The sequence below is a fragment of the Lissotriton helveticus genome, chromosome 1_1, assembly GCF_964261635.1.
Source record: "Lissotriton helveticus chromosome 1_1, aLisHel1.1, whole genome shotgun sequence".
Classification (NCBI taxonomy): domain Eukaryota; kingdom Metazoa; phylum Chordata; class Amphibia; order Caudata; family Salamandridae; genus Lissotriton; species Lissotriton helveticus.
Genome location: NC_136057.1, coordinates 1,425,598,571 through 1,425,625,031, shown reverse-complemented (window position 1 = coordinate 1,425,625,031; position 26,461 = coordinate 1,425,598,571). Strand labels below are relative to the sequence as shown.

The 26,461-nt window shown below is 46.4% G+C and overlaps 1 protein-coding gene across 1 annotated transcript in view; it reads left to right on the top strand.

Moving 5' to 3' along the window:
• The window catches only part of CACNA1A (calcium voltage-gated channel subunit alpha1 A), a 1,120,700-nt gene that overhangs the window by 337,759 nt on the left and 756,480 nt on the right, over positions 1-26,461 (top strand). The window contains exon 7 of the mRNA XM_078685323.1: positions 24,053-24,156. Within this exon, the coding sequence (XP_078541449.1) occupies positions 24,053-24,156 (104 nt within the window). The remainder of the gene's footprint in view (positions 1-24,052; positions 24,157-26,461) is intronic.

The following is a 26,461-nucleotide window of genomic DNA, read 5'->3' as shown; positions in this document are numbered from 1 at the left end:
GCACAGAAGTTCACTGTGAGGGCATGTGTTCTACATGCTGAGAATGTTTCCGGCACATCCGGGTAGTATAGGTTGTGTCCCCAGCACAGATCCTGCCTTTCCCAGTGGGAATAATACAGACACTCTCTACTCTCCTCTTGTTAGTCTTGTTAGAGATTAATGAAGCCAGCACATATTTCACTCAGCACCTGTTCTATGAGGAATAATTCAGCATTTTCTTAGAGAACATTGCTTGCAACATCCTTCTCATGTACGACAGAGTATTTTCCCCTTGTAGTACACAGTCAGCCCATCTCTCTTCCCAAAAACGATGTTATGCTTGCTGTGTTGCTTTCATGTTCATTGCAGATCAGAAAAATAAAAGCAGAATCCGTACTGTGAAATTGAACACACTAAAAAGCTGTTAGTATTTAGAAAAAAATATATTTAAAACCAATTCAATGTGTCAGGTTAAAAAATGTTGTGTTACAAAATGTGTAGAAACATGCAGAGATTCTTCTTTTCCAGTATTTGATATTCCGGATATATATAGTGCTGTCATCTGTTTTACATACTGTTTGCGGCCATCGTTTTGTAATACTGTAAGTGAAGGTAACATAGACTGTGTAGGTTGGAAGCCGTAATAATAATGTTAATCAAGATACATGTGTTTTTGTGTGATGCTTTATTCGTGCATTTGGCTGTTTGCGCAGTGCAGTGTTTATGTTTTTTTTTTGTTTACTCACCGGCCTTGCCATGTCCGCATGTCCCATGTCCCATGTCTCTGAAGGAGCCATGCGGACAAGGGACCTCCTGACCCCGAACCGAGTGCCTCTGCACTCGAACACCCAGCCGCACAAGCACAACACTTCTGCACAGACAGACATAGCGCGTGCAAGCACACAGTACACACTTCCTCTCACGGAACACACGTCCAGACACTCGGAGATGACGTACAGCTCTTTCTGTCAGACACACACAAAGCACACAGCACACAGCACACAGGCAGCTTCTCTTCAGCCCCTCAAGCACGCCATCCGCGCGCACTTACTTTCTCTCTCCCTGCACTCTGCACCGCATCTCATCCCTCACCGGGCTTTCTTCCGCTGGCTATATTTAGCAGCAAGGAATGGGAACAAAAATCTTTAGCTGCTCACGTAAGATAAGATAGAGGACAAAGGCCCCCCCTGCTCCCACCCCTCGCGAGACACAGACGTAGGAAGCAGCCGCGCTACTGCTCATCTCTGGCACGCGCCGCAGAGGTAAAAATAAGCCCGGGTTCAGGGGTCAGGTAATATGCACTAAGACCCCGTTGGGATGCCATTCCCCTACACGGACGCGGACCCCTTTAATGCTTGGACTCCGACGGAGGCTGCAGGGCTGGCCTCACTGGCAGGGCCGGACTAGGAGAAAAAGTCAGTCCGGGCACTAAAATAAAAGTGGTCCCCATTGGCGAACCAGATAGCTAAAAATATGGCCCACATTTGCAAATCAGGCCACAGTTTTCAGATTGTGTAGACATGCTGTGCTGAATGGGTAGTTCCTATTGTATGGGAGATGGCATGGGTTTGTGTTTACAGCAGGCAATATTTGTGCTAATATCAGGGAAATCGAACAGTAAAAACCGTCCCACCTGGCCATAAAATAGGCACACAATGTTCTGTCAATTTAGCCCATCGGCCACTGCCTGGTTTCCGTATAGGCTAGTCCGGGCCTGCACACTGGTAATGTACATTAATCGCTGGTGAAGTGAGTAGGATCATTGTTAGGGCAGGACCCGGTGTTGTACGAAACTTGGGTTATCCACTCCTAATAATCACCTTTGTCTCTGGGTGAGGAAATTCAGTCAGCACGGCGAGGAGATACAGTCAGCACATCATATTGCACGTGCCTGCCCCGGAAATGATATAGCATGCAGATGTATTTTTCACACCAAAATGCTCCCGTTATGCCTTTTTCTTGGCATTTTCGCCTATGGCAGGGGAAAACTGCAGGAGTATGATCATTATCACACAACTTTTAATTCTAATCCATGCATAAACTCCTGTTTGTGGAATTGTATGCCCTAGTTCGGAATCAGGCACCAAGGAGATGATTATGACTAATGGGAACAAGTCTGATTTCCTGTTGCACAGTGATAGGAATTCCTAATCGGGTGGTAATTACTACACAGTATACTTACAGGGTGGGTGTTTACTGCATCCTCCACAGCAATTTCCCTGTGACAGGAAATACTGGCAAAATCTATCTGGGAAAAACAGCACGAAAAAAGTCTGAGCTTTATGCATGCGGTACAGTGAATAACTATGCCACATGTTATGCCTGATTCAGTGCCATCCAAACAGTGCTGGATACCCAAGCTGCCATTCCTCACACTCAGAAAGCAAGGAATGAGTCCTTAAAAAGTAAGTGGAAATTCCTATTAACATAAATAATGACCTCACTTAATCGAAACAAGGGTTTTCATACTTTTGATTGCAGTTATAGCTCAGGGACAGTCTTTGAAATGTATATTACGCATGCAGTTAATTCGATGATTTGTATATGTTCATATGTAAACCCCACATTTCTGTTTATCAAAGCTGTAAATGGTATAACGGATAGCCTCAATTTCAAACATAATGCAGGTATCTATAAATAGACAAGAATGTAATAGCTGCCATGCAATAAAACACTAACGTTGGAAATTAAATCCTGCTTTAAGAAGCTACCTTGCTAGCCTTTACAAATAACGCTCAGAAGCTGATGAAAGAAATGCCTTCAAATAGTCTAAACCAGTGGTAATCACTCTGGGTAGCATTCCATGCCATAATTTTCAGGCACTGTGCCAATCTAGACAGAGGCACACATTATGTAAATCTCTGCTGACCCAGCTCGTCATGGGAACAGCCCATCTTAGACTGAAAGTCAAGGTTACCTTCAGAAGGGTACACAAGCAACCCCAGACCCGTTTACAAGGGTATGTCCAGACATGGGTCACTTGCTCACTGTGCAACATGATCCAAGCTATACCTCAGTGATGCTGCCTAAGAGGCCGAAACCTGTCTGGGGGTTACTTGTGTTCCTTTGTGGAGGGGTCTCGCCTGGCAGTTCAAGATGGACTGTTCTAATGGGCAGCAGGGTCGAGACTGATTTGCATAATGCAGGCCTCAGTCTAGAGTGGCACAGTGCCCGAAAAGTGATGGGTTGGAATACTACCCAGAGCGATTGCCAGGGGTCTAGACTGTTTGCAAGCATTCCTACTATCACTTTTTGTGTGTTTGATCCGTTACATGTTACCTAAAGGAAATCACACACATGCTTTTTACTTATTAAGGGATAGTCGAGGCTATAAATGTAAAAAGAATCAACACAAAAGGGAAAACCGGCTTTATTGGTGCATTTAATAATAGTAAGAGCCGTTTTCCAACTAAGGTTGAACAAATGGTTTACATTTAATGTTATAGTGCTTGGGTGCCAATGCTCTAATAAGTGAGACATTGTTGACAATTGTAGCCTTGCCTGTTTCAGACTCTCCCTCATTACAACTTGTGACCATGCCTTTAGTCTCTGGCAGGTAAACAGTGTGATAGGTCTTGGCATGACACTTGCGCTCATGCCATGAACAGTCTGCAGAGCTCAGACCTGGAACCTTATTACTTGGCGACTGTGCTGTGTCACAGATTTCTTTATGTCGTGCTTGTCCTGGGGCTGAACCAGTGCTGGTCAGTGATCACACGATCTCCTCAAAACCACGGAAAAGAGGTTGTATCTCAACCTTTGTCATGACCAAGGCAGGACTGGGGAGCCAAAAGCAACCCTGGGAAAATGCCCATACCAACCCTGCTCCCTTTCTCTCTTAGCTGTCTCTCCCTTTTAATCCACCCATTCTTTCTCCCCTTCTCCCCCATCCCTCTCTCTCACTCTCTGTCTCTCTCTCCCTTGAAGCACCCTGTGGCTCCTGCAGGTAACCTCACAGATCTGGGGAAAGTGACAGAGGCACTAGCAGCCGACTTGGGCTCTCAGAACCGGCCTCCAATGGCTCCATCCCACTGAGAAATGCCCTGTGGCATAGAAGGCCAGTCCTGCCCTGGTCATGACAGACTGTTCACTGGCCTTCAGTATTATTGGTCAAATGGTGCTGCTGTGACATCTGGACGACCTTTGCATCTTTCACTCTTATGGTGCTACTCCACCATCCGGTGGGCCTGGCTCTTGACCGGTCTTAAAGTGCTGCGCTGCCACATGGATGGCCTTTGATGCTATTACTAACATCATGCTGCTTGTGCAGTGGAGTACCTTCAACACTGTTGGTCTAACAGTGTTGTTCCTGCACTTACAGAACCTTTGAGCCTAAAATCGCAGAGTGCTGTTCTTATTGGTCTGTGAGGACTGCTCTGGCATTTGCAATGCCTTTGGCATCATTGCTCTTTGAATGCTGCTCTGGTGCCTGGCATGTATTGACCCTATTGGCATTGAGGTAATATTGTGATATTTTATTAAGTGCTTTGTGAGTATAGGGAGACATACTGAGTACCTTTGTCTAAGCTATTACTTGTTTTCTACTAGGCATCAGGTCTAATCTGTTTGGCTTCCCGTTGGGGAATTCACCATAGTCTATCTTGTCCCCATGAGTCACCCATTTGACACTACCGTGTGTGGAGCTTTCTGGGAAGCAGGCAAGTCCCTATATGTCACACATAGGGTAACCTGCATGAAATGTTCCTGGTATTAGTATTTTTCCCATGTATTACCTCGTGACTAGGCCTGACCTGAGTTCCCCGGGGTTCAGTCATATTACCTTGTTTTACCTGCTGAGTTACATCTCTTTGAGCAGCTCTACAGGCTAGTCATGTCCACAGGGTTTACCCACTGAGATAGCCTTGCTCGAGGCTCCCCTGGGATATTGCCGGTTAGGCTGGACTTGTGTGGGGTTTCCAAGCAGTCAGACATGTCCTATATGTAATTTATTGGGCCATCCCTGCATGGAACTCTACAGAACTGGGTCATGCATTTGGGCCTCTTTATTTTGAGTCATCTTGCAATGAGGACTGGTTGGGCCAGCCCTGTTAGGCTTTCCCCGGGGGTCATGGGCACTCATGTCTCTTTGTGTTACCTCTTGAGTTGGGTTGTATGGGATTTTCCAAGGGTATTCTGTGATGTCACACTGTTGTTCAGTGCAGGTGTGATGTGGTTTGACTAACAAAGCCACGGTCTTAGGCAGGATGGAAGGTCGGAGGAGATTCAATGGCGACTGCTATCGAACAGGGGTAGTGGGTCGAATGAAAAAAAAATATAGCACATACCTGGGTACGGCGGCCTCCTCTCCTCCGTCCTCTTCTCCCAGCAGCACGGATGCACACAGGCTACCAGAATCCCCTAGCCAATCACGACCCTGCTTTCACCAGCATGACAGCAGCGTTGTGATTGGTCTGAGCACCCTGGTCAGTGCTCATACAGGGGGTGGGCGCCTGTGCATGTTCTTCACCCGGCCTAGCAATACATCTGGGTGGAGAACATGCTAAGTGCACATGCCGGTTTGGCCGGCCCAATATGGCCGGCCAAACCGCAATGCACACTTAGAGAGTGCCCACCACTCCCCCTGCTCTGGACAGTCCAGCCCCGTCCCGTACATAGAATGGAAACCAACCGAGCCAATACAGAACAATAAAATGATAATAACATGGCTTTATAATTGTATTTCTCCTTTTTGAACTGCTGTGGGGTAACGCTCCTTTGCGTTAGCAGAGGAGCTGCTGCTGGGGGATTCCCATAGATATAGAACACCAAGAATTGTGTCTCTGTTTTTTAGGTCGCCCAGTGATGCCTTTTGTCAGGTCAGTAGGCTGGCTTGTTGGGGCTTTTTGGGAGAGTACAGATGGCTGTGGCTTACAACCCAAGTATGGCAAAACAATTATGAGTGTGGATCATAGGCCAGGATACAGTGTGTGTCCTCGTCCTCTCCATAGGTCACGGCCTGGGTGACAGAACATTCCTGTTAACAATAAGAACATTCCTGTTAACAATGGCAAGTCTGACCGTCCTTTGTGAGGAGAGACACAGAGACATCAAACAGATCAATTAGATACAAGGTTTTGCATTTCCCAAGATACCCAGCTTCTCTCAAGCCTGTGACATTTGTATTTGAATAGAGAAGGCTTGGCGCCTGCCACATTAATCAACCCCTTTCTGCAGGCTGAAGTTAATCTGCATTTGTGCCTTTGAGGTCATGCAAGGGTATCCATCCTTTCCACCCCATTTAAATAGTCAATATAATACCAAAATGAATTTTGTACCCGAACACTAGTTATTTAAATGTGATATATAGGCACTTCTGCCTTTGAGAATAGTGAAATTCATTATAGATCAAAGATCGCACAGACAGAAAAGTTCAGAGCTCAGAGTTCTGGCCAGCAAACCTTCCTCAAAAGACATATAGACCCTACAGGCTCAGACAGCACCACCACGCCATATAGATTTCACAAGCCAAACTTTTCAATAGAAGTGCCATTCCTCGGATTACTAATAACTCACAGGCTAACATCTGAGCCATCCTAATGACTACAGGGATTTCACAGGTACGGAGCGCGGACGTGTACCGCTGGTTACACAGATTTCCCAGGACCATAAAACAGAATTATACACCACTTTTATACAAATGAAGGACCTTAGGTTACACAGTTTTTTTAAATTGAATTATATGTCCGTGTTATATTGTTGTGTGCTCCAGACAAATCTGGATTTATACAGGTTTACATGTGCCCACGTGAGGCACCTTAGGCCCCTCATTTATCAGAGGTAACTCCTTTCTCAAGAATTTCATTATCATCCACAAATCCGAGGGTAGCATGGGCTCCTTATCTGTAGTATGGTGCAGGGACATAGGCCGAGTACAAGGCAGGGCATTTGCTCGTGTGCAAACAAGCCTGAAGGTATGGATTTAAGTCTGACAACCACCCACGGTTTCTACAAATGTATTTCATTTTTCTTGTACTCTTTTGATTTTTTTTGTGCAACTTTTTCTTACAGCTTCAGTGTGTTTCATGATGACTATGTATGCCAGCTTTATAGTGTGCCTTATATGTCCCAGTTAATCAACCCCCCCCCCCCCCACACACACACACCACCCGTGTTTTAAGGGGTGGTAAAAAAAGGCGGGCCCCATAAAAAGGACAAAAGGACATGGCCAAAGACTTTTATCGAGGAATCTTTACAAAATACATGCCCTATGTAATTAAGGGCATAGAATCCCATGCTTGACATAATGCCTTTTCTGATCAGCATTTGGGTGCCTCTGTGTAAGTTGTCTACGAATTTATACAAACACATCACACATCAACGAATACTTACACCTAAAACAAGCCAGATCTGTTGGCTTTGCTGATCCATTTTAGCATTGATTTCTGTTGAATATAAGATAAGTGAGTAACAACAGTGATACTGTTGTGAATAATTGAAATTGAAAATGTTACAATTCTGGCAAAATGCGAGTCTGAAGAATTAAAAAAATATAAGATTGAAAATTAAACATCACAAAGGTCTGTGTAAGGTCTGTGGAATGGGAGTGACCTGCTGAACGTTTCAGTTACTCAGCGCCCTTTTTCATCACATTCCTCTGCAGTCTCTGCCTCTTCATTAGTCACTTCGAACCCCTTTTCTTCCCACATTTCTCTTTCTGAAGTTACCTCTGTCCTCTTGATCACTTTTGTTCTCTCTGCATGTACTTCAACTTCCTACTTGTAAACGCTGCATTTTCTTGTGCTTTTGGTGCTCTCAATTGTTAGACCTGGCATCCTTGGTGTGGTTTCCCCAGACTTTTTGCCTTCAACCCTCCTGTTTGCTGACTTTGTTTTTGCTGGCTTTGGGACTCTGCACACTTTACCACTGCAAACCAGTGCTAAAATGCTTGTGCTCTCGTCTTAAAACATGGTATACCCAAATGCCCCTAGTAAATTGCCACTACCGGTGTCCAGGGCCTGTAAAGTAAATGCTACTAGTGGGCCTGCAGCACTGATTGTGCTTAAGTAGCGCTTTAAACACTTCTCAGTTTTACCATTGCAGAAGGTGTGTGAAGTTTTAAACTGCCATTTATCCCTGGGAAAATATACTCTTATGGTGAAGTCGGATTTTAAATTACAATTCTGAAAATGCCACTTTTAGATAGCTGACATTTTTCTGTCTTAGCCATTTAGTGCTTTCAGTCTGTCTCTGGGGCACATGACTGTGTGTAGCTCACAGTTGAGTTTTGTGTATTCCTCTTAGAAAATGAATGAATGAAATGGCATTCATGAAAGTGTGTGCATACTCCAAGAAGTGTCCCTGTTACACAGAATAGAGAGCTTAGGTGTGCCTGGAAGGGCCATCACTGGCAGGATGGGAGAGCGGAGCTGGGCACAGCCCTACTTCCACTTTAATAGGCGGTGTCCTGCTCAGCACAAAGGGCTGCATACCCCTGTAGTTAGCCTGGAGCCAGGACACGGAAGGTAGGAAATCTGAGGACTTCAAATGTAAACCCTAGAAGCTTCTCCCACTTCAAAGGAAGGCCTTGGTATAAATATTGCACCCCAGACACCAACTCTTCAGTACACTACTGGAACTGTTGAAACTCTGCCTGGAAGAAGGACTGCTGTGCTGCTGAAAGAACTGTCACTCTGCCTGACTGCTGCCCTGCTGTAGTACTGCCTTGCTGCCCTACTGCCCTCCTTCCTGAGTCAGAGGGATTTGGACTCCCAGAGTGACTTCAAGGGCTAATCTGCTGGCCTCCCGTTCTAAGCCACAGGGACATAACAGCAGGGCCGGAATAGTCATAGCGGGCATTGGGCATTTCCCCGGGATGCTGGAAGGGTGGGAAATGATTTTGCAGTGGTGGGGGGTCCGTTTTTAGGTCTCGACTATTATATCTCGCAGGGATAGATAGGTGAGATTATAGTAGGCAGTTCAAAAACTCTACCAAACTTGCGGATCGCGTACCGTTCATGTGAGCTATGTGCGTGCACGCCATCGCCAGCCACGTTACACCACCATTTGTCTGTGCCTCGCATCAGACTTCAAAGGCTGCCGCTCCCCCGCCCCCCCCGCGTGGACATCGCACACCACCATTTGTCTGTGCCTCGCATCAGACTTCAAAGGCTGCCGCTCCCCCACCACCCCCACAACAATGCCGAGAGCTTGTTTACTTTACCTCACACACTGTACTCCTACTTATATTATTGCTGCATATTGCTTTCTACTCTCGGTAACACACTCTCCTGCCACTTTTCCTCGCTATCCCTATCTCTCTGCCCCACAGCCTTGCCCTCTCTCTGCCACTTATCCTCATGTTATTCTCTCTTGTGTTACTGGGGGCCCGTTTTGCATCGGTGCTGCTATATTAGCCCCTAGCAAGAAAAGCAGGAGAAGGGCTGGTCTGTCAAAATTGCCAGGGCTGCTTTGGGTTCCTAGTCCGGCCCTGCATAACAGGCTCCCAGCCACCTGCACCAGAACCCAGATACAGCTGGAGCAAGCCCCTGAAACCCAAGTTGTGCCCCTCAGGTCCTGGACCCTTGGTGTGGCCTCAGATAGGCCGAATTGAAGTTTTGGGTTATTTGCTACTGGGAACAGGCCTGTTGGCAGAGACTTCTTGTCACTCGCACAGCTCAGTAACGTGTAATGACATCAGCCGGCGCCTTTGACCTAAGACAACAAATGCTCATAGGGAGCGTCACCACAAAGCTGCGGCACCTCCCATTTGTTATGGCAACAGGATCTTTGCGCTACATCGACGACTGTCCTCGATGCCCGCCTCTTCCTTACGCTACATTGATGACCATCCATGATGCTTCCCTGCTCCTTACGGCCCCCTCCACAGCAAAATGGACTCTTTGCGCTGAACTGAGAAGGTAACTTTTCCTTGGGACCAACCTGGTTCCTGTATCTTACCTGCGCTCCATCGCGGTCGGACTGAACTTGCGACTTTGTCCCGGTCTCGAACGACCAAATAGCCACAATCTACTGAATGGATTTTTGTCGTTATGGTCTTGATTTATTTATAACATTTTTCTCAGTTTTTCTAAATTGGTGTGGGATTGTTCTTGTTTTGTGTGTTCAATTTATTACTGTTTTAAGGGCTGCATAAATACTTTATACATTGCCTCTAAGTTAAGCCTGACTTCTCTGTACCAAGCTACCAGATGGTTGAGCACAGCTTCATGTGGAGTTTGCTTGTGCCTCACAATGACAAGGATTGTGGTTGCTGCGTGTGTAGGGGTTCTCCCCCCTCAACCAGCAATCCAGTTTCTCACATCAATATTTCTACAACAATTAGCAAGTAGGTGACTACTGTACTTTACAGAGAGGTCAATATCTGAAGAGCCTGTAGCCTGAACAAATTTATGACCAAGTAGCAGGCACTTTGAAAAACTCACAGAGACTTAATCCTAAACTCCAGAGCCCTCAATCGGTCCTGACATGAACACCCACTAACACTTTAAACTTACCCAGACACCTACACCATCATTATGTGTGGCCTCTTATTTCCGATGGGCTGGTAATAGCAGTTACAGACTCCTGCAGAATTCTGAAATCTGCAGGAATATCATGGATCACTTTACTTTCACAGGCCTATATCAGTGGCTGCAATTAGTTTAAATTCTTGTGTTAAGGTCTATAAAAAATTAGGAATTTAATGTGATGTGGACAAAAAATTGCCAATTATTTTTATAATTCATCATTTCTTGGTGGACCATCATGGTCTAACTTTTAGTGGGCTGGATTTTGCCCACCCGCGCAGTTCCTGGTAACTCCAGAATTTATAACTCCAGGTGTGGGGAAATAGAAGCCCTTTTTCTGGGCCATTCATAATAAGAAGGGTCATAGAGGCGACTCATTTCACAGCATGCACTATACAAGATTTATATGTGGCGTGCAAAATAAAACTACTGAAATACATCTGGGAAAAATAAATCCTCTCAGGGAATAGGGACATGTACACCATGTGACATGAAGTAATTCTTGCAAAAATTAAAACAGGTAGCACATCAATAAGTTGGTTACCGTCAGGGGTGTTACCTCAACATACTGAAAGAGATCAGTGTTTTGTTTGTAACTCTAAGGGCTGATAAAATGTTCTGGACAGACCCCTTTCCGTGTCAGTTTGGTAACATTATCAATCACAAGAGGGGGGGGGCAGGGAGCTAATACATCCAGTACTCCATTTACAGGACCTGTTCCACTTAAAGCCCTGCTTTTGCGTCTAGTTCTATGTGACGTTTGTCCAGAAATCACTACTGTAACTTAATCTTTGGTTGGCCAAAAGCAGCTACATATTAAAAAGGTCAAACGCCCTCCATATATTCTATTTCAGAGATGTGTGAGGAACACAAGGTACACATCTTTTTCAAATTGGATGTCTGCGTGAAGGCTGCAAGCAACACACCTGTTATTCAATTCCAGTGCCCTATGAGCACTACAAAAGAGACACACCTTTTTCAAGTCCTGAACTATGTGTAGCATACAATGCCCACATCTTTTTTTCACTTTCAGGGCTGAATGGGGAATACAATTTGCATGTCTTTACTTCCATGCTGTGTGCATAATAGAAGTGCTCTTGCTTCTGGGCCAGCACCCTGCGTATATCGCGGAGGCCACCTTTGTAGATTCAAGGTTCCGGCATGATATAGTAAGCGACAGTGCAGGATGTGGCTGTCTAGATTTAACTCTGGGGTCAGCAGCAGTGAGTCGCATTTCCACGCAGTCAATTGCTCTGCTTCTTTATTTTTTAGGTTTCAACTGTGACAGTGCTCGCATAAGAAAATACTTTGTTAACAAAAAAAAAGATTAAAAACAGGCTTATAGCCAGCTCATTACTTACCAATGCTTACCATTGGTTGGCTTCAACATCACTTTCGTTCCCTTGTTTTTTATTGGTCATGTCTCCTGCTTCCTGTTGGGTCTTCAAGTGTTTGTCCCTGCTATGGAGGATGGACCAAGTATAGATTCCTGTCTGCGGACAGTGTCCTTCCACTGGCCACAGGCTCCTGTAGGTACTTTTGAAAACACTTTTACATGCACTCCAGAAGCGTGCATGTTTCTCCAGTCCCTACTTCCTCCCACTGCCCGTGTTCTTGTATCTCATCCCTCCCACTCTCCTTTGTGTTGCTGTCCCATCCCTCCTCCCCACCAACTCCCTTGGGTTGCTTATCCAGTACTTCTATGCCATCCGTTGTCCTGCTGCTCCTTCCCCACACCGCCCTCGTGTTGCTTGCCCCCTGCACTGCCCTCGCCCTCTGTTGTGTTGCTGCTCCCTCCCCCTCCCCTACATCTCCTTCATGTTGTGTGACTCCCATACACTCCCCCTGCCCTCGCTGTGTTTCGGCCCCCTCCCCATCACCTCCCTTGTGTCAGTTGACACCCGCATTCCAGCCCATGTCCGTTGGGTTCCTATCCCTCCCCTTCATACTCCCCCACTCACGGCCCCATTATTTCCTCCACCTCTCCCGTCCCCCACAAAAAACATTAAACAAATTCAAATAGCTGTCACAGATGCAAATACTATTTGTCTTTGTTTAATGCTTTTTAGACAATGCACAGCAACTTGGGCTGCTGTGCAATGTAGCTTAAAGAAAAAAATGCGAACTGTGGCAGTGTCCTAGCCCTTTTAAAAAAAAAAAAACTTTAAGCCATATTGCACAGTAGCCCAAGCTGCTGTGTAACATGTCTAAAAAACACCTTGACAAAGCCAATCGAGTTTGCATAGGCAAAGACTATTGGCTTTGCCCTTGCTTGGTTTTTTCCTCTTCCCCCCATCGTGATGAGGATTTCTGCCGTTATCTTGGGGCCAGTTGCTGTGGTGGATGTGTGCTTAAGTATTGCTGGGGCACAGATGACCCCTCGTTGATCCTGTCCCCCAGTGTACACCTAGGTGAAGCTGCAAAAATTCTACCCAGTTTATCCGGGTTTCTAGGACTAGCCAAGAATTGGCTTTAAAATAGAGCCAGGCTTGTGCATTGAAAAATAAAGACAGCACACTCCCAAACCACATCCTGCACGGTGTAGCTTTATGTCCATGTAGGCAAACTCTTCAGTGCCCCACATAGTGTTAGTAAGCACTACATAATGCGACAAGATAATATATGAAGGGGTTTTGTGTAGCCCTCTTTATCCACTGGTTTGTTAAACGGCCATTCACCTTTTGATTTAGCCCACCAACGTGTACAGCTTGGGGTGATTGGTCAGCCATCTTGAGACATTGGCCATCTTAAATGTAGTGATGCTGCTTACCACCAATGAGGACTCTGGAGCCAGGTTGCATTAATTACTTTTATTAGTAATTTATTCCTAAAGAGCGCCGAGCCTGTGCTGCATATCGGCTCTGCTTTCTCCGTTCGCGCCGTTCGCGCCACTCGCACTCTGCCTGTGCGCGCGCAGCTAGTGATCCCCCAGCACGTCACGTCGCCGACGTGACGTGCGTAGACTAGACCGTCACTACATATCTCCCTTTTTTCCACACAAACATTTGTAACTTACAGTCCGTCGCTCAGATCATAGTCTCTGAACCTCGTGGGCTTCACCACCACCCTGCCGCTCCTGGTCAGTCTTACAGGGGTGGTGTGGTTCTCTTCCTCGCCACTCCTTCTGCTTCCTCATGCCTCTCCTTGTCCATTCATGTCACTACAGTTCTCACCAGTTCTCTGCTCTTGCTCGATGCTTCTCGCTTTCACCTGTCGCTGTGCTTCTCCTCTCATTGCAGGTTCATCCTCCTGATGTTCTTGTCGACTGAGCTCAGTCTCTCCTTCCTCTACGTCTACTCCTCCATAGTTCCACGTTAGGATCTTATTACATCTTGCCATGCGGTCTTGTGACCATATATTTCCGTCACTCAATCTGGCCGCTCTACCCTTAATTTCCTTCACCTGCATGGGCTTGCTGTATTTGCTCTCTCCCTTTCTTTGTAGTGTGGGCAACTTTACTCTCACCCATTCCCCTTCTTTGAGTTCAGTGTCCTGCACATTCTTCCGCTCGTTGTAATGTTTTGTGTATACCGCTTGTGCTTTCTCTATGTTGGCACGTACCACTGCAGGGGACCATTCGCTTACTATTGTCTTTTCTTTCCACACCCGATTGTCTTGGGTGAATGGTTCCCGGCCACGCAGTACCTGAAAGGGGCTATAGCCAGTGCCTGTGGGAGTGATCCTGTATGCCCACAACATGTGCCAAATGTCCTTCTCCCAATCTTTGTTATCCGAGATGGCCGCTTGGATTGACCCCATCACTACCCTGTTGAAGCGTTCAACTTGGCCATTCCCCGCCGGGTGGTATATGGATGTGTGCTTCGCCAGGATGCCATTTCTTTGCATGAAGTCGTTCCATTTGTCCGATCTGAACTGGGGCCCATTGTCGCTGAGGATGGACTTCGGGATGCCCTCCCTCACAAAGGTGTCTGCCAAAAATTTTACTATTGTTTCTGTGTCCATAGTTTCTTCTATCTTCACTTCTGGCCACTTCGAAATTTTGTCAACTAGGACACACACATACTTTTGGACTCCTTGTGTGTCTAAGATCGGGCCCAGGATGTCAACTGACAGCTCTTCCCACGGATTCTTTGGTGTTTCGAATGTGCCCAGTGCTGGGCGTAATGGTTTGAGTGTCTTGTCAGCACCTTGGCACCTCACACAATCTCTCACATGCCGTTCTGCTCTTATATCCATTCCTGGCCACCAATAGTCTTGCTTGGACCTCAGCTTGAGTTTTCCGATGCCCAGGTGTCCTTCGTGTAGCATGTCCAGCAGTCTGGGGATAATGCTTGTTGGAGGAACAACCTTCTCACCTCTATACATGAATATTCCTTGGTTGTCCATGGACAGTTCTTCCCTGACTTCGAAGTAGGGTTTGAGTTCCCTGCGGGTATGTCTCTTATCAGGCCATCCTTGGGTGATGTATACCTTCACCTCTTCTAATGTCTGGTCTTCCTCATACGCCTGTTTCCATTCTTGAAGGCTGATGACCTTTTCGTGATCCTCCATTAGTGCTACCCACTCTTCTGTCCCTGCCTTGTCTTCCTCACTCGGTTCCATAGCCGCCGCTCTGCTCAAATAGTCTGCCACTTTGTTTTTGCTGCCTGATATGTGTTCCACATCATACCTGAATTCAAGTAGTTTCAGTGTCATTTTTGATATTCGGGGCGTAGCGTCTGCGTGTCCACTCGACGTTAGCACTCTCAGTAACGGTTTGTGATCAGTCCGCAACTGGAACCGTGTGCCCCACAGGAATTGTCTGAATCTCGTGGTAGCCCACACCACTGCCAGCATCTCTTTCTCTATCACGCTGTACTTTTTTTCTGTTTCGCTCAGTGTGCGTGAGGCGAAGCTAATAGTTTCCAGCTTCCCCTGCCCTCGGTCTTGCATGAGAACAGCACCTAGTCCTTTATCGCTGGCGTCAGTGGTCAGTACAGTTTTGCCTTGAGGGTCGTACCCCTGGAGTGGTATTGCTCCTGCCACTTCCTTTTTGATGACCTCGAATTCCCTTTGTGTATCCTCTGACCAGCAAAATTCTGTGTTTTCTTTTGTCAGCTGTCTCATGTGATGAGTCTTTGAGGCAAAGTGCTGCACAAATTTCCCATAGTACTCTGCCATTCCCAGGAATGACCTGACCTCTTCCTTGTTGGTGGGGGATGGTGCTTCACAGATCGCCCGGACGTTTTCTGCCTTAGGAGTTACTCCATGCACTCCTATCTCATGCCCTAGGTAAGTCACCGAGTTCATCCCTATCCGGCACTTGGACCATTCTGCCGTGAGTCCTTTACTTTCTAGGATCTTCAAAACTTTTCCAAGCTTCACGTCATGGTCAGGCATGTCTCTACCCATCACCAGGATGTCGTCCTGGAAGTATTGAACGTCGGTGATATCCTTGAACAACTGGTGCATTAGCTTCTGAAACACCGCCGCTGCTGAGGCCAGACCAAATGGCATCCGGCGGAACTGATAGCACCCAAACGGGGTGATGAAAGATGTTAGTTTCCTGCTTTCCGGGTGCAGAGCTATTTGATGATACGCGGAGGTCAAGTCTATGGTGGAGTACCACTTAATTCCCCTGGTACTAGCCAGCATCTCCTCTATTCTGGGCAAGGGGAACCGTTCCACCACAATGTTCTTATTCAGTTCCCGTAGGTCGACGCACAGCCGGACCTTTCCATTGGGTTTCTTAACTACTACCAGGGGCGCCAGCCACTCGGCGCACGTGATGGGCTCGATGATCCCCTTCCTTTCCAAGTCTTGGAGTTCCTCCCGTACTGCTTCCTTTACAGCTAACGGGACATTTCTAGCTTTGTGGGCCACCGGTACAGCGTCTTCCTTCAGGATGATTTTATGGGCGAACTTTTCTAGCCTTCCTACTGTCCCTCCGAACACCTTTGGGTATTCACTCCTCCATTTGTCAAGACCGGGCAGCGCCTCCTGGTCGGTAAGTAATATCTGTTCCTTGCCTCCCGGATCCAGCTTGATGCCCAGGTCGCCTTGATCTAGCCATCCTAAGACCGACGGGCCTTTCTCCGATACGTAAAGCTTGCAGTATGCTGACCGGCCTCGAAATTCGAAGGTCAAAGGTCTGAACCCCGCCATTGGTATGCGGTTTCCGTTGTACGTGACTGGGCGGATGTCTAGTTTTTCTAGCTCTGGGCCTAGATGCGGTGCGAATTTCTCCTCCCACACTGCTCTCTGGATGATGGTGAAGGGCGATCCTGTGTCTGCCACCACGCTGATCATGACTCCTCCTATTGTCATTTCTAAGACTGGTTTCATCGTTCGTCTTCCGTCTCTGCCCAGGACTTTGCCATCCGTGCTCAGCACCTGGTCTTCAATGTAGATCACCGTGACCACGTCCTCCTCTGTATCGTCGTCTTGATCTTCGTTACTTTGGCCCACATATCTCACAGTGCCTTTGGAGGCCTTCTTCCGGCAGACCTTCTCGTAGTGGCCGATTATCCCGCAGTACATGCACTTGGCACGAAATGCGGGGCACTTCCTGTCGTGCGCCTCGTGCGACCAGCTTCCGCACCTGTAGCATGGTTTCTTGTTGCTCCCTACCTGTTTCCCTTATGTACTTGCGTTGCTTTGCCATTTGTTGGACCCCTTCTCCATCGGCTTCCTGTTCTGATACTCTCTGCGAGGACCTTCATCGTCTACCTTATTCACCATAGTGTTGGACACAGTTTCTTTCCTCGTCACTTCAGCACATCGTCGCGCTAATTCGGCCCTTTTGACGATGACCAACACCTCTTTCAGTGTGGTGTCTCCACTGGCCCATAATTTGTCCTGTACTGTCGTGCACGTGGTGTGCATCACCACCTGGTCTTTGATGAACTCTTCTTCCCAGTTGTCGTACTTGCACGTGGACGCCAACCGCTTCAGTGCCGCCACGTACTCCTCCACCGTTTCTCCTTGTCGCTGCTTCCTCTGTTGGAAATTGAACCTGTCCACCGACACACACACTGCCGGTCTGAAGTGTTCGTTGAGGTCGTCGAGTGCGTGCGCATACACATCGTCGTCTGTGGATGTTCTCTGTTTCGGAACTAAGCTCTTGTAAATCCGGAGACCCTCCGGGCCGAGGTTCAGCAGCAAGATGCGCTTCTTTCCCTGGGGTTTGAACACTTCTTCGTTCTCGTCTTCCAGGACACCTATGAAATTGTCTATATATTCTCTCCAGTCCTCCCACTTCATGAGGGGTTCTTCGGGGCGAGGCAAAAACTGTACCGGCGCCATCGCGTATCCTGTTTGCGCGCTCATTTTCTCTCTCTTGATCTCGGGTTGCGCGCTCCCTTGGCTTCTGGGACTTCCTGGCGCGTCGTCCTGCTCTTCTTCGCTTGCTTGGGCGTGGGGACTATCTGCGTCAGCCCCCTCGGTTCCCAGTGAGTTATCCAGCGCGTGTTCCCTCGACTTGCGGGCCGCGGTGTGGATTGGCGCCCTTTCTGCTTGTCCCTGGGGTCTGTCCCCCCTTTTCTCGCTTCTCTGTGCTACCCCTTTGGGTGTGCCTGGGCTCTGCCGCGCTCTTTAGGGTACCTGTAGTCGTGCACCAGGTTATTCTTCCTTTTCTACCCTTTGTGTGGTGGTCCTGGTGTTGCTGCTACTCTCCTTGTTGTCCTGTGGTTGGTTTGGTGGTTCTGCCTTGCTGGGGGGTCTTCATCCCACCCTCGTCGCCATTGTAGTGATGCTGCTTACCACCAATGAGGACTCTGGAGCCAGGTTGCATTAATTACTTTTATTAGTAATTTATTCCTAAAGAGCGCCGAGCCTGTGCTGCTTTCTCCGTTCGCGCCGTTCGCGCCACTCGCACTCTGCCTGTGCGCGCGCAGCTAGTGATCCCCCAGCACGTCACGTCGCCGACGTGACGTGCGTAGACTAGACCGTCACTACATAAAACTGTGAGTGGCTGCATTTTGCTCATTACACGTCCACATCCACTTACAGAAAGTGCACTTCAGTGTCGGGGTTGGTAGACCTATACTTTTTTGCCATTGCTTTTTTCTTTCTATTCTTTAACCATTTTAGGACTGGCTTGACAGTTGGGTTGCCACCTGGATGGATATATACTGGCATGACCGGTATTTCAATGTCCCTGGCCAGTGCAAAAACTAGAAAAATCACCAATACCAGTATTGTTTCCACTTAGCTATAGGTGCCCTAATGACCCATGTCCGATAATTAAACTAAACAAAGAAAGAAAGGTCACGTTAAAAATGAATACAAACAATTTCATATGAAGTTCTACTTAAGAATCATGTCCCAGCCTTTGCAGAATGTTAAAATGTGAACAGATGGAAGGTATTTTTTTCGGTGAATGTTTGCAATGGCATTGACAGCACTGCTGCCAATAAACGTTTTGTGATCAACTGAAAAGGTTTAAAAAGTTCTGCTGAGAGAGAGGCTCTGGCTCCATCAAATTTATTCCATGAACTACAGAATTTGATGATTGTGCCAAAAGAGTGCTTGCCTTGCAAACCTGTTGGCTTTAAAGGGGATTCCCCTCATCAAAGATGGCTGCCGCATTCAAACGTAATGATGAAGTGGCTTGTTTCATCTTGTGCACAATATCTTGCTCATGTTCTGTTCTCTATTTAATCGTTCTGATGTAGGTCACAAACAGTCTGTTGCATCTTTCTTTCACATATGCAGACTACACCACTAAACAGTGCTGAAATGTAGCGGCTATACAAGATTTGTTTTTGTTCATAGGGGAGCCAGGAAAGGGGGGGGGGGCACATTTCCCATTAGATCTTTGACTGTTTGTTTATTCCTAATATGACCAGCATCCGGTACTACAGCTTATCGTCTTGTGGTTTGTAGCGTATCTACTCAATGCACATCGTATTGCTGTCTGTGTGTGCTCTGTGCATTCTCATTCTGTACTGGCTCGCAGATGTACCTAACCCATACGGTGGCCATTTTGCATGCAATTTCTAAAGATGGGTCCCAAGGGCAGAGTGCGGTTAATGGAATACAACAAAGGCAGTGGCCACTGTGCGTCCTTCAGCATGGCCTGCACCCTCTACCTACCTGCTTCCTTTTGGAACTGAATGGCATGCAGGTGCCTGAGGCATACAGGCTTCACGTGGCAGAATGCAATGCCAACTTTTTCAGCATGTGTTATCCTGCAGATACAGTGACTCTATTAGCCTGAGCCTGGAGCTCCTTCGAATGGGTTGGGAGGATGTGGCCTACAGAGAGCAATTGTACCATCCAGGAGAAAAGATTTAGACCGCTGAAAGCAGTCTGGGAGCAGCTTCCTGCTGCAAAGTGTGTCCCTGGAGTGTTACGCGCCCTGTGAGCTTATGAACGGGTGCCATTAAGTTCTGGTGCTGGTCCTTCTCATAGAGTGGGCACTTGGCCCTGGTCTGAGAACTGACACCTTACTAAGGCTTGGCTCAAAGCCCTCTCCATTCTGACCTTGGCACCACCCAGTCCTGAAGGCCACCATGAGGTATTTCTCATACCTGGAGGCCTTGTAATGGGGACTTCGCCCTACAGTGCTTCCCCATGGCGACCAGCCCAGTGAGACTCTTAGTATGTTAACGGTGCCTCAGAGCCACACACCACCCCGCAGGATACAGCATGAGTTCTCTACCTGTGCCGGCTGCCGTGGCATTCCCGTAGTAGTAGTAGTAGTAGTAGTATTCCAAATTAGGCCATGCTCAGGAAAGCTGCTGTGTGAAGGTGACAAACATGCAAGGTGTGACTGTGAGCGTGCAGGGTAACTATTGTGTCTATAAGAGTGTGGGATGGGCTTGTGCGAGTGCAAGTTGAGTGGTGTGTCTGTGTGAGTGCAGGGTATGACTGTATTAGTGCAGGGTATGCTTGGGTGAGTGCAGATTAAGCTTTGAGCCTGTAGGAGTGCTGGGTGAGTGGTATGCTTGAGTGGTTGCAGGGTGTGCATATGTGAGTGTAAGGTGTGACTGTGGGAGTGTTGTGTGTGCCTATGTGACTGCAGGGTGTGAGGGGGCCTGTGTGAGTGTAGGGTGTGCCTGTGCAGCATGTGTCTGAGGAGTGCAGGGTGAGTGGGGTCCCATTATGTATGGAAGGTACATTATGTGCCTATGAGAATGCAGGATATGCCTGTGTGCGTGCAGGGTGAGTTGTGTGAGTGTGTTGTGAGCGTTGTGCCTGTGTGAGTGCAGCTTGAGTGGGGTGTCTGAGTCAATGCAGGGGGAGGAGTATGTCTGTGTGACTGTAACATGAGTAGTGCCTATATGAGTATATGGGGAACAGTATACAGTCATTAAAGAGTTAATCCTATGCTCTGTGGGCGCCAGTGATTAATTTGTAAAAACAATTAAGTATCAGGGCTATCGTCAGGAGGCCACTGTAACTTGCACCACACATTGCTCATGCCATGCAATGTAGTAACAACACAACTTCTAACCGTCACACTTCTACAAGTGTGACAATGCGGTCTATTTCAGGCTCTAAGAATGGCTTGGGCAGCAGATGATAGCCATTTTTAATGTATATGGAATTAATAATTAACTGTTGTTGTGGTCATCCCTCAATAAGCCAGACAGCGCCAGCTTGTGGCAAACTGTCACAAGTGCCGGTGTTAAATATTAAGTGCTGTTGGTGAGCACTGGAAACCAACAGCTCAAATTAAGCACTGGTGAGTGCAGGGTGAGTCTTGTGCTTGTCTGAGTGCATGAGTAGTGGGTTGACTGTGTGACTGTAGGGTGTCATTGTGTGAGTGCAGTCTCTCTGTGTGCCAGTGTGAATGCAGGGTGTAAGGTGTTCCTGTCTTTAATTGCAGGCTGAGTATTGTGTCAATTTGAGTGCAGGGTGCAACACATTAAAGCTAGCCCTTTTCGTATTGCCAATGCTTGTATAAGTAATTAATCATATGTTTAAACTATGTCTTTATGTTAGAAAAATTCAGTAATACCTTTTCTTTGCAATAATAAGAATAGCATTTTCTTGTGTAGTGCATTACAATTAAACAAGGCTTCTATACCTATACTATTGCCTGCTACGAAGTACTTATATTGTTCTATAAAATAATATGCTATGGCTATTATTTTTATTTCAAACCATCCTTTGTTATTTCAACTCTCCTCAGTTTTCATATTTTTTTAAAAAGTCTCCTTGGTTGTTCAAGTCTCCTTCCCTTGGTTCCCCCTTTCAGACTCGCACACTAGACAGGACAATGTGTCTGGTTGTGAAAGCATTTTTATGAGCTTCCCAAAAAACGTACAGTGGACTTATACCCGAAACATTACTTTCCAGGGGTTGGCTTTATTGTCACTTCCCTTTGCTTGCTTCTTATTAGATGGGTCGCCTTCCTCCTGTAATGTTTGTCTCTTCTTTGGAGCATTGCTTCTTTACCATCCTCTTGATTGGCTGTCTCGTCTTCTTCCACTCACTTTTAGGGAACTTTTTTTAATTGGTTAAGCAGCCCTTCAGAATTCAAACGTTTTAGAACTCTCTACCTTTTGTGCTTCTGCCCCCACTAAAAACCCAAGTCCACCTGTATTGCTCTGTCCTTTGTGTGCTGCTCTCTCTATTGTGTGCTTCTCACCACCAAACTCCCCTGCCAAGTGTAGCCCTCTCCCTCATGTGCTAATACACCCATGTTGCTCTCTTCTCCCGTATGATGCTTTTTCCCTCACCCAGCTTTATTTTGATTGTATCCCCACTGCACTCACTCCTCATTGATTACCCTCACCTTCCCCACAACACAGTTCATTTTTTATTTTCCTTTCTTTGGATGGCTCTGCCCCTGCACCTTACTTACAAAATCAATGCTTTCATGATACAGCAGTTTCATTTTTTTAAACTTACTGAACAGTCTTTGATTGGTAAATTAAAAAAAACATGCCTTTGTCATCTCGTAGGTGTGTGAATGCTGTGTTCAGGATATGGGCTTGAAACTTCACCCATGTTTTCAATTGGCTCTTGTGACTGTCCTTTGTAAATGCTTCATTGTGTTTGGTTACTCTGTTTACTAGTCTCTCCTTAGTCCCTCCTTTACTACTCTTGTACCCTTCCATAAGGACTGCCTCTAATGCATGTGTTGAAACTCGGTATGTTTTATTTGCAGTTTATGAGCACTCTTTTGTTAATGACTTGTTCGGCATGACTGCCGTTGCAGGCACGCCAGCTACGCACTCTCCGAACCGCACTTCCCCGACATGTTACTTCCAGACCACATTAGAAAAAAATGTCCACTTTTTATTTTATTTGTAACACCTTTGCCTAATTTTTCAATTTGACATTAATTATTAAAACACATCACAATTGTTTAGTTATTGTACTTTTTTTTAATAAACATATATACCAGATATAGGATTACATACCAGGTCTGTTTTTTCCATTGAAATATTTTTTTTTCTTGGAAAATGTGACTATAATCACAATGTCCCAACATGTAGATCTTGCAGGCTCGCTTCGCCAGGCTGACGTTCTTTTGGGAAATTCGGCATAGAAATGCGAGAAGCAAAAAATGTATATGTTATGCTGGCTGTCTGAGCCTGCACGGAAGTGATGTAACATGTATATGCAATTTGTGGTTTTTTCTGTTTGTTTACATATTTGAAGTCTTTAACTTGATAACGAGAAAAAAACTGCTGCAATTTTCTGAGCCACTGAAACAAAAGTGCCTCACGTGCGCACCCCAAACCATACCCACTAGGACGCTGCATTGGAAATATTACTGTTGTATACACGGAATTGTAATAGCCTCTTTTTTCCTCTTCCCTCCTCTCTTTTCTGTGTCTCCCCTCATTCCTTTCTCTATTGTTCCTCTCTTATTTGCCCACCAAGCACCCACTCCCGCCACCTACTTTGCTTTATTTATCCATCTGTCCCCCATTGCTCATCACACTCTCATGGACATCCCCTATTCCATTGCTTCTCATGCCTTTGTTTACTCTAAGCTAGCTAAGCGTTCCCCATACCTTTGCACACTCCTCTGCTCCTCTTATCCCAAGGTTCCTCATGCACTCCTCAAATTCTTCTCTTGCTCTGTTACTCTCCTGCCTATTACCCTTTATGCTCCCCATGTGCTCATCGTATTCTCACCTTCCTCGACTGTTTCTTCACCATCTTTTACTTACTTTGATCAACTGTTTCTCCTTCAATATTTTACTTTTCCTTCTCCTGTATACTCTTCCTGGATTGATATTCATGCACTTTTCCATTCCTTCTCTGCCTCATTACACCCTTCTTCTCTTCCCCACATCGCTTTTTACTCCCCCCCCTTATTCCCATTGCTTACTTTACCCCTCGTTTCTTCTTGCTCCTCGGCCTTCATTTCCTGGTCTTGCCGCTATTGCTCAGCCACCATCTTGTCTTTTATCACCCACTTTGCCTTCTTCCATTCGCTCCTCTCCTCTTATACTGCCTGAGTGTCTCACATCTCTGCCCCTTTGCTCCTCTACCCTAGTTTTGCCCTCTCGCTCAACATGCCCCTGATAACTCGATTTGGTCTTGATCCTCACCCATTCCTTCTTCCTCCTGCCACCATAGTTCCTCGCTTTGCGTCTTTTCTAACCCTTCCTCCCCGTTGCCACATATGCTCCACTTTTCGTCTTTCTCTTTAGTCCTCCTTGGCTCCTCACGCTGCACTTTTCTCCCCCTCTCTGCAGAGTAACAATGCCTCAGGGAACGCATGGAACTGGCTCTACTTCATCCCGCTCATCATCATCGGCTCCTTTTTTATGCTGAACCTTGTGCTGGGCGTCCTGTCAGGGTAAGTCATTTTATGTTATGTTAGAGTCTTTGCATTCTGCCATTCGTATGGCTTTGCAGCACTAACGGATCCCAAGCGGGGCCGTCTTAACAGCATTATAGGCCCCCGGGCAAAGCGTGCACTGGGGCCTGCCTACACAACCACTCACAGGAATAAAGAATTTTAACGAAAAAATTGTGTTCAATTCTGGTCTGCATGGGGCCCCTGAGCTCGTGGGGCCCACTGGAAACTGCCCAGCTTACCAATGCATTATGACGTTAAGAACCCACTTATTCCAGGCACCTTCCATCCTTGATTTTGATGGTTCTATTGCAGACCCAGGCATGGCTTGGCTTGCAAAGCAGTATCATGAGTGGGCTATTTCATGGTTCATTTACCTTTTCCAGTGAGAATTTCTAAGTCACCGATACATCGGTGATTACAGTATTTGATGCACAGCTGGAATTCTTACCAAATCAGTTGGGTTCCATGGGTCATTCGACATGTGCAGTGCCCGGCACATATTATGCAAGTAGGGTGATACTTTGCATAGATCTAGATTAGGAGGATGTATTAATACGTTGTTAATCCTCTCTGTCCCCTCTTTCATGGATTTAACTCCTCAAAGAATCTGACATTATCAGTCATTATTCTTGCCTTATTGCTTCCATCATACCCCTATCTACACTTTTACTCACTATTTTTACCGCTCAGATTTAGGACTTGCACAATTCAGAAGGCGGTCCTTATTCCTCTCTTCCTCTGCTATTGGAGCTTCCCAGTAGGACTGTAAACGTTACTGCAAACATGGAGCCAGGCCAACGAATTTAAGATAGCCATCGCCCCAGCGCAGGCAAGGTTACTTTGCAAGGATACAGAGGAATCCGACTAATGTGGACAGTTGTAAGGTTTGGCCGGAGCTAGGTAATTTGAAATATTACAGGAAACACATTCCTTGTAAATGAAACTTACTGGCAGTTTGCAGAAGCAACGAAGCCAGTCATTGAGCAACAGAAAACTGAACTGTACGCAGCAAATATCAACAAAACAAAAAAATAAGCGTCGAAAGTGCCATGAGAATATTTAGTTTTCGTGGGGGAAGACGTTGTGCTGCACTAAAGCCTAACCTATATAAAGATGCAAAGAGAACACATAACCAGAACAGTGCCCCCCAACCCCGAAACTGACCCTGCCCACGTTTGCACAAATATTACCAATGCTACAAAGTTGTACTTTGATACACAGTGGTTGTATTTTCTGTATTTAACAAGCAAACCTCTTGCTTCTGCAAGCCAGCATCATTACGAATATCCGTATTGCCACTTATGAGCGACAATGGTTTGTCTAGAGGTGACGTAACAGCTGAACCAAACTCAACAGAACCCCAAAGGGGTCTAAGAGATTGGGGTCTAAGAGAATGGCGTCTTGAAAGTTCCCTGTCACTGCCTCCAGCACAAGAAAATGTCTGTTGCTGGTTCTCTGTCACTGCATTATGCGGAAGAACGTACTCTTTCACCAGTTCTCTACCACTGTATCCAGCATGATATGTAACAAGTTATAGTACTACACAAAGGACCATTCACCCCTCCCAGACTCCCCCACTCCTTCCTGCACCGATGTCCCAAGGAAAACTTAGATTCGGGTTATGTTGTCCAAAGCGTAGCCCTTTGGTCACATCAAAAAAGGTTATTTAAACCAAAAAACCAATACAAAAGGAGAAGTATCCTACACTTGCATATATGTAATATTTACAAAACACACTTTACCAGCATCAACAGGTAAAAGGCAGTAAGGTAAATAGGCACGACATTAAACTTGATGTTGAACTTGACTGTGGCCTTCTCGGCCTATCCAACCCCATCTTCCGCGCCCATTGTGTCAGAAGGCCCCAACGCACCACAGTAAGCTGTTGCACTACTTAAAATCCAAGGAATTGCATAGCGCACCTGCCCAGCAAGGTACCTGAACACAGGCAGTCTCCCCAAGGTTCTAGTCAGTCCATTTGTTGCGGGTTAGGGCAGGAGAATTGTTCTCTTGGTTCGTCCCCCTGAGCCACCTACTAGTTTCCAATTTGCTGCTCAGAGGTTAGAGAAAGGGCAAGAACTGGTATCTAGAGAAGCAAGCATTGGCAAAGGCAAATGGTAATTTCTTTTGGCACTACTGTCTTTCACAATGCTTTTTGGCAATGGTGAACAGTATCGGTAAAAAACAATACCACAAGCGATGCTGGGTAGGGGTGGCAAAAAGAGAGAGGAATAAAAAAAGAAAAAATGCTCAACGATGCAGCAACAGTTGGCAGTTACATCATTTTCTAGGCACGCACATG